Here is a 17,514-nt window from a genome sequence, read left to right as displayed (position 1 = left end):
ACAGAAGAACAGCAGCTTTCAAAACTTTGCTTACCACCAGGGGGACAACTCCATTTTCATTTTAAATTCATTTCTTTCAATTTCAGGCCCAATATTTAGGTAACACATAACATTTCAAGAGAAATACTTCACCTAGTTTGAAAATGTTGAACAAAGATCACTGTGGAGAAGATGAGAGGATTCAATTTTTTTTCTTCCTATCTGGACCCTCCCCCTCCTCCCCTTTAAATTGAGCTTGTGCCCTTCATGCATTGAGGGGAAAACCCCACAACATTCCTGATATTACTACAATTAAGCCTGACCTTCTACTGGTTTTGATGGAGGATGTTTTGGGTAGGGGTGGGCTTAAAGAAATATTCTAAGTGCTCTCATCTTATTCAAAGGAGTTGAATCTTTAAAGACCTCTTTTCTTCCATGTGGCTGCTAAGTGTGAAAGAGTGAAAAAGAAACAAGCTCCAAACTGTCTTATATTGCTTGCCCACTGTATTGCTCAGTTTTCAGCTTATATTTCAATCTAGCTAGTTCTTCTGTCATCCACAGAGTTACAGGATAGACAAGCTCTGAAGCTCTACTAGAAAGAAAAAAGAAGAAAAAAAACTTTGGAAGTTAACTTTCACACCCTTTCCACAAAGTATAAAAAGACCATTTTTAGCTTTTGCAGCTCACCCTTAAAGAGCAATGAATCACTGAACACAGTAATTGTATGACTACTTCAACAAGTCCGATGCTGCGTGACGTGTTCAAAGGGACATGTCTGTGGAAGCAGTTATTTTCTCTAGGCTTCACAAGCAGTTTTAATGAAGGAAACAGAAGCTGGCCACTGCCAAAGACAATTAAGCAAAATAAATTGACCTGATTCAGTATGACAGCTCATAGGAAATGTACTATTATGCGACTTTATGATCAAGATCAGATTTAACAAGGTGATCTAACTATGTAGTTACTGTATCAGTGCACTTCAGTGATTACCAGTGCACTGCAAACTACACAGTGAAAGGATTTGCTGTCATTGTCAAGAAATTAATCAAACTTCTGAATAATGTGACAATTTGATAAAATGTCATCAGTAGGATCATACATATTAGTGAAAGCCTTTTACTTCTGTTTAATAAAAGCCAAAATATTCAATTTTCCCAAAACATTGAATTAAAAAAAGACTCATGCAAACTTTAAAATAAATAAATAAATCAGGAAAATAATTTTCTGTTTGCCTGTGTTATTTACCTGACAGGTGACCTACAGAGGAAAAATTGTTTCTATCCTATTTTCTTCCATAAAAGGCCTGAAAGTTCCTTTCTCATCCTCTCACCCTTGTTTTACTTCAAATTAGGAATTCAGGATTACTGCTATGATGAAGGCATGGTAAATAAAAAAAAACAGTGAAATCTGAACAATTAAGGAGGAATTTTTAGTTAGATTATTTAAATTTCTCTTTTCTTTTGTTGCTGGCATCTACTGGGGGCAGGTGCCCAGTGCAGGTAATCATTCAGTAAGGGATCCAGTTCCCAGATAAACTGGGACTGAAAGATTAGAAAAAGTTATCTGTGCAAGAAGGTGGGGTATTGGGTTATGGCTTCTCAAATCTAGTACAGCAAGGAGAGTGCAGAGGGGTCCCAGCAATGGTACTGGGACTGACAGCAGCCCTCCATGAGGTAGAATGAACAACAAAAGGAGGATAAAATCTAGTAAAACCACACTCCAGGTGACTTGCCTCTCCGCACTGTGTGGGACAAAAATCTGTTTCTATGGAAGACTCCACAACTCACCACCTTTGACTAAGGTGCAAGAAACCTCTGGTACCACATCTATGCAAGGATCCAGAGAAGACTGGACTCAAAATTCCTGATACTTCTTAGGTACAGTGAGAAAACAAAATTTTGAAAAAAACAGGCAGGTGTTTAGGCTCTCTTAACATTGTAAGCAAGCACAATATGGCACAAACCCCATTTCTGTTTTTGTTTTTTTAAACTTTGCAGTCATCTTGAAATGTTACCAAGGAATTTTATGATAAATCTAGATTATCTTGATTAATTTATGGCTTCTGTAAAGATTAGATGAAAAATTATTTGGAAAAGGAGTTGAATTTCCCCACAAAAGTAAACAATTGTTGAGTTTATTTAACGTCATTTTCATTCATTTCAGGCTACATCAAAAGGAAAGAAAGGATGATTTAAGCACCCAAGTTATCTATACATAATCATCCAGCAATCACAGCAGTTCAGAAAGACAGGGTGGACACACTTCATTTCAAAACACAGCTGCTTACAAATCACAACAGACCCCGAATTCATTATATTGCAGATCAACAATTGTCACTTCAAAGCTGCAGACCTAATACCTAGTGCTCGGGAGGATACACTAGCACCATCTGGACAGAATAAATTTACTTTAACAGCTGATGACTTCAACATTTACTAAAATGCATTAAAAACAGCGTACAATTCATCTCTATCTGGAACACTCAGATATTTGTGTATTTGCCATGCAGGTCCATTTCCTTCTCATTGCAGTCATAGCTGGTGCTTTCAGTCAGATTCAAGACAGCTAACATCCCATGTCAAAATTACATTATTTTTTCATTTTATAAAACTCTTGCCCACATGCTCAGGGTTTAGCTGATCGCCATATTTGGGGTCGGGAAGGAATTTTCCTCCAGGGCGGACTGGCAGGGGCCCTGGAGGTTTTTCGCCTTCCCCTGCAACGTGGGGCACGGGTCGCTTGCTGGTGGTTTCTCTGCAGCTTGAGGTCTTCAAACCAATTTTGAGGATTTCAATAACTCAGTCCTCGGGTTGTTATAAAATTGGATGGGTGGGGTTCTGTGGCCTGCTTTGTGCAGGAGGTCAGACTAGATGATCAGACTGGTCCCTTCTGACCTATGAGTCTATGAGTCTATAGGTACATCACATAAGACTTACAGAGCTGAGCCTAAATTGACATCAACCATATTAAGAAAATTTCCAAGAAAGAAGCCTGCTACCTACCCATCTTCTTAGAAAAAACAGGGTAAACAGACAGGCCTAGCTGCAAGGCACAGAGTTTACAAGACTTGGGCTCTGTTGGACCAGTGTGTTAGTGGAAATGAACTCAGTGAAGAACCCTCCGCTGAGAATAAATCTAAAGTCCTAAGTGAACACATCTTGGAGCTGTCAGCTTGAGTAAGCTCCACTGCTGGACAAGAGTATGAGCAGAAAGCCTGTCTCTAAGGCACCCAGGATCCAAACCATAAAGAACTTTTTAGGTTTAAACACACTTTGAACTGCATCTGGAATCAAACTGGGAACATGAGCAGACTCCAGAGTACAGGTGGTATATTCAGCAACCCACGTGCTTGGCTCACAGGTCACTGTGAACACCTCACACCTCCTTGCTTTTCTTTCTGCATTTGCTCCCCACTGAATTCAATGCCCAGTTTAAGATTTGCACTCTGATAACCAAAGCAAGCCCTGCATTGACCTCAGCTGCCTGAAAGAGCATTTCTTCCTCTGGGACTATGACCCTTCTTGACAGCTACATTATACCAACACAATGAAACTGTCAGACAATGGAGAGCCTGGTGAGCACAGAAGAACCAATTTTCAAAGGTGCTGGCCTTACTTTATGAAATTTACTCCCATAAATGCTCAAAACTGACTGCCGAGCTCAGGTTTTTCACTTGGCTTTCCCTTTCAGTGATTTCTTCTGCCATGTGCAATCAAGCTCTCTCTCCTACAGGTGAGAGAAAGGCACTATTCTGCCTACTTCAATTCAGAATTGAACCAAACATCCAACATCTTAGTTATTCTATTATCCATCGTTTGAAGGTAGCATCTAAAAAGCCCATACACAACAGCTTGAACTGCCTCAACACAGCAACACACACAAAAAACTACATTAAAAGGAAGGTTGCAAAATCCCACAAATTGGGAAATGCCTGTGCAGTCTCGTGTCAGCCCCACTGTACAAATGGATTATGAGACAATCTAATTTTTTTCCCCAAAAGACCCCATCTCATTCAGTGCAGAGAATGGAGAGTGCTCACTTAATGATCAGCTATTCAATATATTGTTTCTCCTCAACGTGTGGCTCCATGCCTTATTTTCTACAGACTTTTCAAACTCCACCGTGAAGACAGAAAAGCCTGTGAAGAAAGTAATAATTCTAAGGTGCTCATCAGTATAGTATCTGAGTGCTGCACAAACATTCCTGATAAACAATTTTCACTTCAAAGAAGTGAATTAATGAATTAATTTTCACAGCACCTCCATGCGATAAGACACTGGTATTATCCCCATTTTGCAGATGGGAAACCACAGCACAGATATTAAGGTCAAAAGTATCCACTAATTGTGTGTGTCCAGTCTGTGCACTAAATAGGGAAGAGACCCCGAGGAAAAAAATAGTATGTGGTCATGTAATTAAGGCCTGCATCATAATGCATATGTCCCAGGAGGCAAAACTGTTTGTACAGGCAACCTTAATTCTGGCATTTTCTAATTTTTGAGTGCTTGACTTTGCAACCTTAATGTTCTTTTAATGCAGATTTCTGTGTTCAGTTTCTTACGTTTTTCAAAAAACAAAATGGAAAAACAAATTCCACCCTATGGTATCAGAGACAGTTTCATCAACAGGGTTGAAACATGGAGATCCATTGCACAGCTTTCTGCCACTTGAGCTAATGGAGTACCTGATATAGTAGTAGGCTGTTATCCTCTATGTGAACCACAACTATCAGGGGAGGAGATACACTTTGCCAGTGGGTTCCACAGATATTTGCTGACATCAGAGGAATGATGACACTCAGGACCTTGTGTGCCATTCCAGGCTTTAGCGGGGATTGTGATCTAGTGGGCACATCCCTGACACAGAGGCCAAATTTCAGTTCCTATTACAAAGCTATGTTATAACTTCTCAAATGAAAGTTTTTTTTAAACTTTTTTTCTAGCCTTCTTTTCAGAAAAGGCAACCATTTTGGTGAAAATTTTCTGAAGAAAAAAAAAATTCAGCCTCACTCAGAAAGCATGGAAAAGTTTGCCAAATTTCAACTATTTGGGCTAAAGTTATAAGTAACTGAAAACAGGATCTTCCAACAGGAACTGTTGGGAAACCTTAATAAGTAGCATTACCAGTCACACCTATAAGTGACAAACATACTGCAGGACTGCTTAGGTTCCAGGACTCTCAGCCCAATCCCACTCCAGCGAATGAGAGTTATGCCATGACCAGACAATTTGCCAAGAGGACCAGACAGTATCAGGCCCTGTGCATTTTTTTTTTTAATGTTACTGGTTTTAATGCATGCCACTTATATACCGTGAAGATTTATCATATATATAATGCATATAATGTATTCTGCAACCTCAGAATGTGCTGTGGAATTTACACCTTGCCAAAGAACTATTCTCTACAAATTAAAATTTTGCTTGAAAGTAAAAGTTATATTTCTAGCCCAGGCTATTGTGAAGTTGCTAACCATCCATAAACTGGTGCACTGATATCTGAGTTTACAGTCACCTGAAACAACAACTCTGAGAGATACTAACTTCCCCCTTATATGTCTACAGGGCACGGACTCAAACTTGAAGATGAAATTTTGACTATTATTGTTAGCTATTACACTACTGATTATTTAGCAGAACTACCCTGGTAGGGTGCTATCCACAATTTTCAAACTGCCTCTAGTGCTTTCTGCAGGGGCCAAAAGTCTCAAGTGACCACCTACGTCTACATCTTAGTCACTGACAATTTCCACAGTGCAGCTATGCATTATTCGAACACTTGAGAACTGAAAATGCAGCCACAGAATTTCCTGCATTATGCACCAGAATCCAAGGATCTTGTTGCAAAGCTGAAATTTAGTTTCATGCAGAGTATGCAGGGCTTGCAATATAATACTGACAATGAGGCTGCAGTATCAGCAATGCACTCTTATTAGCAGACTTGATTACAAAGATCTAAAGATAAGTACTGCAGGCCTTGGCCATTCTGTCCAAAGTCAAGTCAGTCTCTATTGGCCTGATTCAAAGCTGATTAAAGTCAACTGCAGCCATTCCATTTACCGTCATGGAGCTTTAGAGCAAGCTTTGATAATACAGCCCTCAAACCGTTCTCAACTACAGACAGACAACTGTCAAAAGGTATTGGTTTCAGATCACTGGCCTTCTTCTTTGCACAGGCTTTTCTTAACTAAACTTTATTAAACTGTGCATACACTGAAGAGAGAATACAGAAGAATTTTTGTTCATATGTAAGCCGTTACCCATGCTCTGGGAACTTCATTTTTAATAGAGAAAACAAGCCTTTTGTTTTCATTCCATTCAATTTTCTAAATGGCAAGGAGTTGAGATCAAAGCGAACATTAGACAAGTTAAGCAAAAGAGCACTAAATAGGGATCTGTACTACTCCCCATTCCCTACCAGAGCGGCAAAAACTTGGACCATGTATTTGCCCACGATATGGAATCTGTTTGTTCTGTACCTTCTTAGAATCCACGGTCAAATTCATCTCTGCACCACAGCAAGGGCTAGCACAGGGAACCAAAGACAGACTCTATGGGCCACTGCAGCAGGACAGATTCACTGGAGCATCAGAACGCCCTGTCACAACATGCCCTCTTCTTTCTGTGGTGCACCCTGGAACGTTTTCTACACTCTCTAGGATCTCCTAGCACACACAGGTTCCCTGAGCCTTGCGTATTCCTCTATCTTTATGTCTGTCTGTCTCACATCTGTTCTGTGACTGTGCAAAAGGGACCACAGGGCATCAAGGAATCTGGCCCCACGTTAGGCTCTCTCGCCAAGACTTGGTCGGACAGGTTTTTCCAACACTTTGCACTTTCTAAACCACTGCCCCTCTTCAGAAGAATCCCAATGTCAGAAAATTTCCACCAGCTGGGAACATGGACAAAGACCCTTCTGAAAATATACACCTTAGAACCAAGCTAATGTAGTTCCAAGATATTGTAGGCAGACAGCAGAAACCCAATTAACGAATCACACCATCAATCCAGAGCCCAAGCCTGTTATCCACATGCTGTGACTAAGCACTTCACCATCACAGGGTGAAAGGAATTAGAGTAGTTGCTCCTGAACCTATGTAGCACATATCAAGCTGCACAATAAAATTATAAAAGTCTCTCTTTTAATTAATCCAGTGACCCTAATTAAGTTTTACATAATTCTAAACCAATCCCTCTTATTTCCAGAGCATGAGCCCTGATGAAATATTGACTTACCAAAATTCTTTTACGGTCCTTTTCTGATAGAAATTTCACTGGTGGATACTTCTGGGTGAAACTACAGAACATTTCAAAACAGGAAGAAAAATTAAATTAAGATTTATTTACGTGACTGACAACTTTTTCTTTGTATATCTACTTTTCCTTTACATTTCATTTATGTAAAATTTAAAACCAGAAAGTCAAGGAAATTTTCTTTTTAAATTAGGATAGCTTTCACAGAGTGACATAATGCGAGTGTTAAGGATGTTTTCCCAGCGATGACTCAGATGACTACCACTGCTTTGTTACCATTTTTTGCATTCTTCATCCATAAACATAAAAGGCAGATGTTCCTGGGATGGGGGTGTGAGAACTAAAATAAAAACACATTTGCCAGGGATTCTCATTTTCTGCAAAACTACTAGGCCTGAAAATAGTAAGCTTACAAGTGATGCTCAAGAGCATAAAGAATTACGGACACTGAGCTATCACCCCTCAATGGTTTTTTTCACCTGTTTGTATACTGTATTATGGGAGCAACAAGTAAGGTTGTGTTGAGTTTCAGTTAAGAAGCAGTTTAATCTTGCCAATATTTCAGTAGCTCAGGTAATTCTTAAATAAATGTCATAAAAGGTAACTCAAATATTCTTCACCCTTCCTCTCCAGTTAGTTTGCATGCTGCAACTTGTGGATGAGATGAGTCAGTGGAGCGAACGGAACTGCATATATGCCAAGAATTCTCCTTGACAGATTACTTCTTCATCCGTAAACAAACAGAATGCCACTGGATTGACACCATGCCCTGAGGTCTGAAGCACCATGCCTCAACTACCTCTCATCCACAACCCTGTCTCAACGGGGATCTCCAAGAGGCAGAGCACAGACATAGGCGCCGACTCCATGGGTGCTCCAGGGCTGGAGCACCCACGGGGAAAAATTGATTTGCGCTTAGCTTACCAGCGGCTCCCTGCCTCCCCTACCCCAGCTCACCTCCACCTCCTTCCCTGAGTGTGCTGCGTGACCGCCTTTTCCCCCTAGCTCCCAGCACTTGGGGAAGAGGTGGGGCTGGGGCAGGGATTTGGGGGAAGGGTCCAATAGGGGCAGGGAGGGAGCAGAGTTGGGGCAGGAACTTTGAGGAAGGGGTTGGAATGGGGGCGGGGCAGGGCAAGGGTGGAGTCGGGGCAGGGGGACAGAAGCACCCACCAGTGTCAGGGAAAGTTGATGCTTATGAGCACAGATACTGTGTACTTGAATGGCATCTTCACCCCTTCACCCTCAGAGTGCATGTGATACTATCTTCAGCTTCCTGTGTGTGGAAATCAGACAGTGGCAGAACCCTCAAACGTTCCCATGCCTGGAGGTTGGCTGCAGACTCTCCACACACAAACACCTCACCATCAAGGTGTTCTCCAATGGTAACAAAACCTCTTTGATCCAAACAGGGGGATGAGGTAGGGAAAATAATGGAATCCATTCCTTCCCTGACCACTAGGATGTCTCCATATGTTTGTCCTCAGGTCACCAGTACAGGGAACCAGGACAGTTCTGGTTGTTTGGATCCTTTAACTGGATATTTTAATGCTTTGAATTAATTGGCTCTCTTTAGGTTTAACTCTGATTTTCCTGATTTCTAGTGATTGTTTCTGATCACTATGCCACTCTGATAATGCTTTAAGTTACTGATATGAACTCTCAGGGGCTAAGTATTAAAGAATGCCTTCATTTCCTCCTCCCTAGAACCATGAGGATGGGATGCCTTTGGACTGTACAAGATGGGATGCCTTTGGACTGTACAAGATAAGCACTTTTCACACAACACAACACCCATAAAACCAGTAGCGAAGAGTTAGCTTAAAAGCTCACTATTCATCGGCCTCAATCCTCTGACAACTACAGACTCAGAGGGCCCTTGTGCGGCTCTCTATGTCCTTGCAAAGTGAGTGTGAAATGCTACCTGGTCAAAATTCACCAGTGGATAGCATTTTACACTCGCTTTGCGAGAGTGTAAATAGCTACACAGACACAAGAGTGGAGAGTTGGGCTCATCTCTTGTGATTTCACAATGCCAAAATCAGGTATATGGAGAGAGGTACATGTACATAATTTTCCCCTCAACGGCAGGCACACAATGATATCTGAAATATAACCCATTAACAATATACTGCACATATACTCCAAATGCAAAGTCATTCAAGCACATCCTCACCAAAGGCTGAATAACCTACTGGCTCTGATGCAAAAAGAAATAGATCTCAGTTTGACATATTGCACCAAAATGTAACATTACTCAAAAATTAATACTGATCAAGCCATCACGTCACACAGGCCATCCATGAAGGACAGAACAAACAGCAGCTCAAGTCAGGTAGATAAAGAAACACTTTAGAAACACTTCTGCTACTGTTAAAAATGAAAAATACAGTGGAACCCCGTTTATCCAATCTAATTGGGACCGAGACTGGATCAGATAATGAGAAATTTGGATAATTAGGAGAATGGGCAAAGAGTTTCAGCCCCAGGCTGACAGCCCAAGTCGCGCCATCCGGGCTGAACCGTCAATTACTCATATTCCTTTATGCACTGGTGGTTTGGTTAATACAGACAGCCAGATAATGAAGGCTCAGATAAACAGGGTTCTACTATACTTAGTTTCTTAACAATCAGTTGAAGACAAGAGAGAATGTATAGAATGTTTTTAAGCCATTCATTCATGACTACAGTTTAATAAAAAGAGCAGTAGCAGGTATAGTTCCTACTGGTGGCCACGTGTAGTCAGTGTCTGCATGTTGCCAATAAGGTCACCCTGTTTGATCTGTCAAATCAGTGCTCTTATTAGGATTTAGTAAATGAGGGTCACATATTCAACAAAAATGGTAAGTGGCAGGTCATTAAATCTGAAAGTCAGCTGTAAAATAAAACCTGACATCTGTATTTGAGCACAGTATCGTTTGCACCCAAGAGAAAGCGTGCAGCATCCTAGAAACTGTGCAGGCATTGTGTATGCTCAATTCCAGGAGCAGAACAGTTTCACTCTTTATGCATGGGAGAGGCACAGTGATAGCCTCACATGCTTACTGACACTGTACAGCCTGTGGGATATGGCATAGGTTCAAGATATGGGAGGGGGACAGAGCTAATAGCCCTGAGAACCGTCATTCAAACTGACAAATGCTGAAAACCTGCCTAAATCCAGAGTGAGCAATTCATCTTTTAGTTCTTCATACTTTTTACTTAACTGAACACTTCTTGAGTTAACAGCAGAGATCTGAACAACAGGTTTTATTTTTGTTCTGTTTTTTAATTGTTTAAGGCAAAAAACACACCGTCACCTTAGGGCATCTCATACAGGCTTTTAATATGTGCTCAGAGTGCTGCCGAAGTGTACTGTTATAGGCTTTAGTCCTGAAAATCCCTATGTAAGAGCTTAACTTCACATACAGTGAGTAGTCCCATTAACTTCAAAGAGACCATTCCCAGTGAACGCAGTTATACGGCTGCAGTGTCTGCACGGACACCACGTCGCCCTAACTACAGCTACATAAGCGCTACGCCTCTTCTGGAGGAAGAATTATTATGTTCGTGTAGTAGGGCACTTACATCAGCGGGAGAAAGGCTGCAGCGTGCACACTGACCTAATTTAGGTCAACATAACCTGCCTTATGTCAACCTACCTGTGCAGTACTGATCAGGCCTCAGTGCTTACTAACAAATAGGAGACGTACAACATTACTGAGCACATAATATTCACGTGAGTGTACTGAAGACCTTGAGACTCATTCAGGACAAAACAAACATAGCGCTGCTGACTGAACTCCAACCCCACAAGAACAGATGTACCTTTTTTCCAGGTCTCTGATTTTCTCTCTTAATGGTGCAACAGCCTAAAGTAGGAATAAAAGTAATTCTTTAAAGGAAGTTGCAGGAATTTACATCTCAGACAAAGAAAAACAATGCCTACTCAGACTATTATACGAGTAAAAATAGGGATGGCAATCTTACATCTTATCTAAATAAATTTATTTAAGACACCAAGATCAGAACAACTTACATTTATAGAGTGTCTTTTGTGCCAATGGATCCCAAAGCATATTACAAAAATAGGAAGAATCTGCTATAAATACAGGAAATTACTTCACCTACCACTGACATGCAGCACATGCAGAGTAGCTGTTTAAAAAGTATGTAGCAACAGTAAACAACAGTTTAGAACAACACATGAAATATTCAACTTACATTGTTGGGGAAGCTTAGGCAGCCAGAATATAATTATACATACTAAAATATAGCCATCACACCAAGACTAACCCTGTCAGTTCTTGTGAAAATTGCCTTTAAAGACTAAAAGTTGCCAGGGCCTCAGTTTTGAAGAGACAATGACACATTAAAAAATAATCAGGTTCTAAACATATTTCTTCAACTGGGTTGTTATAATCACCCTGGATTATTAAAGAGAAAGAAATTTAAAAATGTAGTTTATCTACTAATATCTACGCTCTTTTTTTAACTCTCTGCATTTCTCTGAACTTGGACAGTGATATATAAATAAAAGTTAGTTTCACTTCCAGATTCTTTATCATATAATGAAGGCTTGAGTTTTAAACAAGGAAGATGAAGTCTGAACATACTACTTTTGGTTTTAGGTTTTATAAATGCTCTTTACAAAATTTAAATTTTGGGCAAATAAAAGTTGACATCATCTCTTTAGGATCACCTGAAATAGTATCACTAGCACCACAGTGCCCTTTAACAAGCTGTGGATTTACTTACTTTAAAAAATACTGACAGGTTCGATTCTGACAACTGAAAGCCTCCAGGAATGGAAATGAACTGTGTATTGTGTTATTCCCCCCTACGTCCTATAATTTAGGCTTATTAATTCAGTAACTCATGCTGAGTAGTACTTTAACAAGAATCCCATTGATTCCAATGGAGAAAGGTGTTACACAATGTGAATAAAGGCGGCATAATTAGGGGCTAGGTACTTCCAGCAAGCTTCAGAGAATTTTTATTTCTCAGGAATTTTACAGTATCTTTTGCATGTTGGGTATTCACAGATTTGTAAATCTTACTTAAAAAAAAAGTTAAAAACAGCAAATCCCCAAATCCAAATCCCCAAAAACCTACTGCGGTTGTACCCAAAATGAAAAAAAGACACATGTAAGACATTAATTAAGAGCCTGTTCCAAAGCCTACTGAAGTCAATGAAAAGACTTCAAGTGAATTTAATAGGCTTCAAATCATCTCCAAAGTAACAGTGGGTATACAGTTCACTTGAGATATAAGAAATCTGGTAAATCAAACACACTGTTAATTGCCTCACCTAAAAATGAATAGTCAGTCAGTCATAGACCAGTGTCTATATATGCTACTAAACTTTCATTTTTCGGAATTATGAACTGGAAACCTAGTACAAATCTTTTCGGTTTTTCTGTTGTACTCATCAGCATAGTATTTCGACGATGAAATATAACTGGTTAATCTGCATAAGAGTTAAGAACAAAGCAATGCACATATGTGGAAATTTTAAAATAGTAAATGCTTGTTAAAAGTTAAATACACTTAACTTTTTGGAGGGGTGACAGAGAAAGGAGTTAGTACAGCAGTCCTAAACTTGGTAACAAAGACTCAATTCCCAGCAGGACTGGGATAGTAAGGAAGACACTGCGGCAAACAGGATTGGATCTTTGGAATTATAATCTTCTGATGGAGGTTTAGGGAAAACAGAGGGAAGCCATTGATTAGTGGTGGAAGCTGTTTGGGTACACTCTAATGAGGAATAGTATAGACATGAAACCAAATGCTGAGGATTACATTAGTGGGAGAATAATAAAGTAAAATATTTTAGTTAGAAAGAAAATTAATTTTTAAAAAAGCAGAAATAAAGAGGATATTAATCACCTAATAAACTAACCTCCTCTATCTTTCTATCAACTTTCTGATCCCCGTTGTCTTGGATAGACCTATTGGGGAAAAAAGAGTCATAAACTAAGCGCCATTTTCAATATGTTCTTAATTTTTTTTTAATTTCCTTTAAAAAGTTTATTACTTCAGAATGTGTTCTCTAGAGATACACAAACACAGAGCAAATGACCACCATGGCCTGATCCAATGCTTACTGAAGTCAACTGGAGTCTTTCCATTAACTCTAATGGCCTTTAAATCAGGTCCAATGTTAGCAGTCTTGATCAACATAGTAGATTCAACATTATATTAAAAGGTCAATGCAATATAAAAAAATGATCTATTCACTCATCACGCGGTAAGTCACCTCCCCCAAAAGTATTTTTGTAGTGCAATTCTACCAGGAAACATGACTAAAATGGCTTGTGAGGGTCCACATTTATTGTCTCGACTCCATATCAAGTGTACAAATAAAATATATTTCTTCCAACTGCTGACTTTCCAAACTCAATCTAGGATCAGAGAGTTAAGATAGGTTCTTCATTTTCCACTTGTAATAAAGATTCTATGGACCAAATAAGGCCTTCAGCTGAACCTGTGAAATTCCAGTGCAGTTAGTGGGGTGATACAAACGTTTAACTGACTGGAACATGGTAAACAGTTCTGTGGAACAAGGAATGGTAGAATCCAGCTCACTCTTTCAGCTGGGTTGACTCTGAAGTGGCTATTGGGAGTAAACACTTATTTTTGTCAATGGAGCAATCAGATCTGACTCTAAATACAGACAAAAACCACATCAGTTGAGTAGGAAGGTGTCATTTTTACTCAGCCATTTTCCAAAGCATACACTCTGTGTGTCTTAAATATTTCCTATACAAAGACAAAGAACAAGAATTCCTGTTAGAAAGCACTGGAATTTTTCACTAGATGAGAGCCATGTTCTACAATTATAAATATTTTTGGTTAAATTATCTTTGTTAAAAACAAAACAATTAAGTTTTGTAAACACAGAACTGAAACAGATTTCCAGCGCTCCACAACAGAAAATTTAATTCCATCAGTCACTGTTTGCATCAGACAGAGGCCCCTCTCCTCAAAATAGCAGTCCACATAGAAGGCAGGCCAATCAACACATTAATGGGACTTAAACATGGACTCATATTTCTAACTTTGGCTTTGTACTTTTTAAATTAATAGAAGAGTTTAAGGCAGCTTTGAATTTTTTTAAAAGTAAAATCAGCACATTGAAGATTGTTTTAAGTAACCACTCTACGGACAAAAACATACTTAAACAAAGGTTGCTTAGTAAAGGTGGAGCCATGCCAATGTATTTGGGGATACTTCAGGGTAGCCTCTTAAGACAAGGAGGTTGCAGAATAAAGCTGGTCTCTTATACAGATTTCATTGTAATCTAATTTAGTATTTAAATGTATAAAACATCTCAAATGATTAGTGATGTTCTTCCTCTGAGCAAGCCACTTAGTATACTCATTCTTCTGGCTAAGGGCCTGCCTACTCTGAAATGGTTGCAGATGCACCACTGTAGTGCTTCAGTGAAGCGAACAGAAGGGCATCCCCTGTCAGTGTAGCTACTCCACCTCCCCGAGAGGTGGTAGCTATGTTGATGGGAGGACTTCTCCCATCAACATAAAGCTGTGTATACCAGCAGTTAGGTCAGTATAACTGTGTCGCTCAGGTGTGTGGATTTTCCATATCCTGAGCAACATAGTTATACCAACATAATTTGCTAGTGTAGTCCAAGCCTACGTGATTTCACTTAAGTTTGCATTAGTTCTTGTTTCAACTTAATTTTTGTTTCAGACAGCTTATGAAACTATTCAACATGATTTACAGCGGCAAGTTTTTGCATACTAGAGGTTTCATGGGCGGCCAATGCAAAATGAAGTTTTCAAGTAGAACAGAGCTCCTTTACTCGGGACCTGCAGTCATTACACCTAGAGAAACAGAAGGTTGTTTGTTAAGTAGACACACACACACACCACAGTGTTAGAAATCAGAACAACAATCCTCCTCACACCATTCTGAGGAAAAAAAGAGCTTACTAATCAGTCAGTCCAGCATGCCTCACTCAGGCAAAACTCCCATTGACTTCAGTACTTTTGCCTCAGGAAGGAGTGCAGTATTGAGTAGAACCATTCAGGTTCTAGAGATTCTTTTCACAAAAGACAGCCACTTACTGTACCACCGGCAGCAAAAACTGACTATAGGTTAACACTGCAGCATTAGAATATGATTCAGGAGTAACACTGAGTAATTCACAGTAATTACTGTATTAGACATTTTCCTGAAAATAGACAACGCACACAAGTTTGAATGGGCATCTGTGGAACAGAGAATCTTTTCCTTTGTGGTAAGCGATTAAGGAAAAACTTAATAGAAAACACAACATATTAAGAGGTTCTTAAAGTAATCTAAAAAGTCAAATCTGTTGTAGTGTGTTCACATGCTGTAGGTTTGAGCACAGGCCAATTGCAGCTTTACGTTAAGTGAGTTTTCCCCTCCTTAACATACCAATTTAGTTATAAAGGGCTGGTCTGAGCACTCCAATTCTATGGACGGAAGGTAGGCGAATGGTCTCTCTCCTAAAGGTTCATCTCCCTTCCCTTACAACTTTATGGGGATATTCTCACATAAGATCATTTCTCAATCAAAATTAGTTTCCTTGGGTTGCCTTACCACACAGTGAACTCTCCCTGATTCAAGGTAGCAGGTGTTAAGCGAGTAGCGGCAGGAATCTTCCATACATCTGAGCATATGCCTTCACCGCAGAATTAGCCCGAATGGACTGTCACCACCATAAAGCCCTACCTGTGTCACACCCGGGTGGCCAGGTCCACAATGGTGCTGTACTAGCATGTGTGCTAGGATGGGTTTCTGGTGGGCTGTTCTATTATACCTAATATTCACAGGCTGCATTCTCGCCCCTACCGCTAGCATGGAGATGCTATCTGTGGCAATGACATGAGAATAATACTTCATGTAAATAACTTCCAAGAGAAGCTATTCATTATTAATGCAAATGGCTCTGAAGGCATAAGCTAACACTATTTGAGAGCAAGAACTTTTAACGGGAAGGTCATTAAGGAATTCAGCTGGCAAACCACAGTGTGACTTGTACCGCACTCTGATAGCGCCTCCGTTCAAAGGCTGTCGAAAACGCAGCAGAAATGAAACAGGCACATGTAGGGTTAAAATGCTGAGCCAATGTAGTTGACTAACAGTTCAGTAAAAGCAAGGAGGCAGACAAGGAAGTTCAGGTCAGGTGAAATTGGAGGAAAGCACTGGAGGACTAACAGCAACTGGGCTTGCTTTGCCTGCAGTCTCATTGCAAAATAGGTGGGTTGCCAGCCTGGGTTGAAAAAAACCTAAGCTAAAGCCTATACCCTCAGACGTGTCTGCTAGCCTAGTCTGAAAGCACCCTCAAGCCTTGGACAGAGAATTTTTCCTTGTGTGAACAGAAGGTGCATTGCAGCCAATAGTTCATCTAACTCTGCAGTTAAGGCATCTCCAAAGGGTTAAGGAAGTACAAATCCTTTGCTGGTTATCCTGGAATGTCCTTCCACTCCAGTGGAATGAGGAGGAGGAAACTCAGCATTTCTTGTCCCCTGCCAGTGAGGACATCCACAGCCCTATGGTACTTCTCTGATGTTGAAGGTGTTTTTAATACAGGAATGGATTCTACATCTACCATTGTTAAGAGCTGACATTTCAACAACATTGTGAGCTGCTTTTTCTGATTTCTTCCTATTGTTGTGTGATGGGATGGTAGTGGAAATAACCTTGTTTCAGATAAAGATACTGGTACAAAATAATGTATTACCTCATGTTGATAAAGTTGCCCCATACAGCTAAAAAAGAGAGAGAGAGAGAGAGAGAACATTATAGTGCCATTTAACAACAAACCATTACTTATTTCTCAATTTTTATGTCATCCTAATAAGAAATTTAAAACTAACAAAATTAGACTTTATTAAATCTATATTAAAAACTTATTTATTCTAAAAACAGGTCACACGCCAGGTGATCAGAACGCTTTGTATGAGTCAAACAAAACTGATGAAGTTAGATGAGGCTCTTCTGCGATATTAAAGGGAACAATTTTGAATCACGCGTGTCAAACAAACAACGAGTATGCAGTACATCAGACTGTGAGACTCTCCAAATAGATAGATCTGTGGTTATATGAAAAGATGATCAGCTAAAATACTTCCCTTCTATATACCAATCCCACAATCATTATAGACTAGAGTAAACCACATCAGCAGTCACTGAATGATGATTTGTCAAAGTGGATATGATATAATGCTTTATTCATTAAAGAAACTGGACAATGTGCAGTGAGCAAGAAAGGGGTCCTAAGGACCCCAGCCTGAAGGGTTGGGTGGTGTGCAGTGAA

General features: G+C 39.8%; 1 protein-coding gene across 1 annotated transcript in view; it reads right to left on the bottom strand.

Annotated features, from left to right (window-relative positions):
- The window catches only part of UXS1 (UDP-glucuronate decarboxylase 1), a 92,169-nt gene that overhangs the window by 57,750 nt on the left and 16,905 nt on the right, over window positions 1-17,514 (bottom strand). Inside the window, exons 2-5 of the mRNA XM_030569653.1 lie at window positions 16,939-16,966; window positions 13,108-13,156; window positions 11,034-11,077; window positions 7,212-7,272 (exon numbers count right to left, since the gene is read on the bottom strand). Coding sequence (XP_030425513.1) covers window positions 7,212-7,272; window positions 11,034-11,077; window positions 13,108-13,156; window positions 16,939-16,966 — 182 coding nt within the window. The remainder of the gene's footprint in view (window positions 1-7,211; window positions 7,273-11,033; window positions 11,078-13,107; window positions 13,157-16,938; window positions 16,967-17,514) is intronic.

The sequence above is a fragment of the Gopherus evgoodei genome, chromosome 1 (genome assembly GCF_007399415.2).
Source record: "Gopherus evgoodei ecotype Sinaloan lineage chromosome 1, rGopEvg1_v1.p, whole genome shotgun sequence".
Lineage (NCBI taxonomy): Eukaryota > Metazoa > Chordata > Testudines > Testudinidae > Gopherus > Gopherus evgoodei.
Note: the sequence above shows the minus strand (reverse complement) of the source record. Positions and strands in the feature narration are given on the sequence as shown.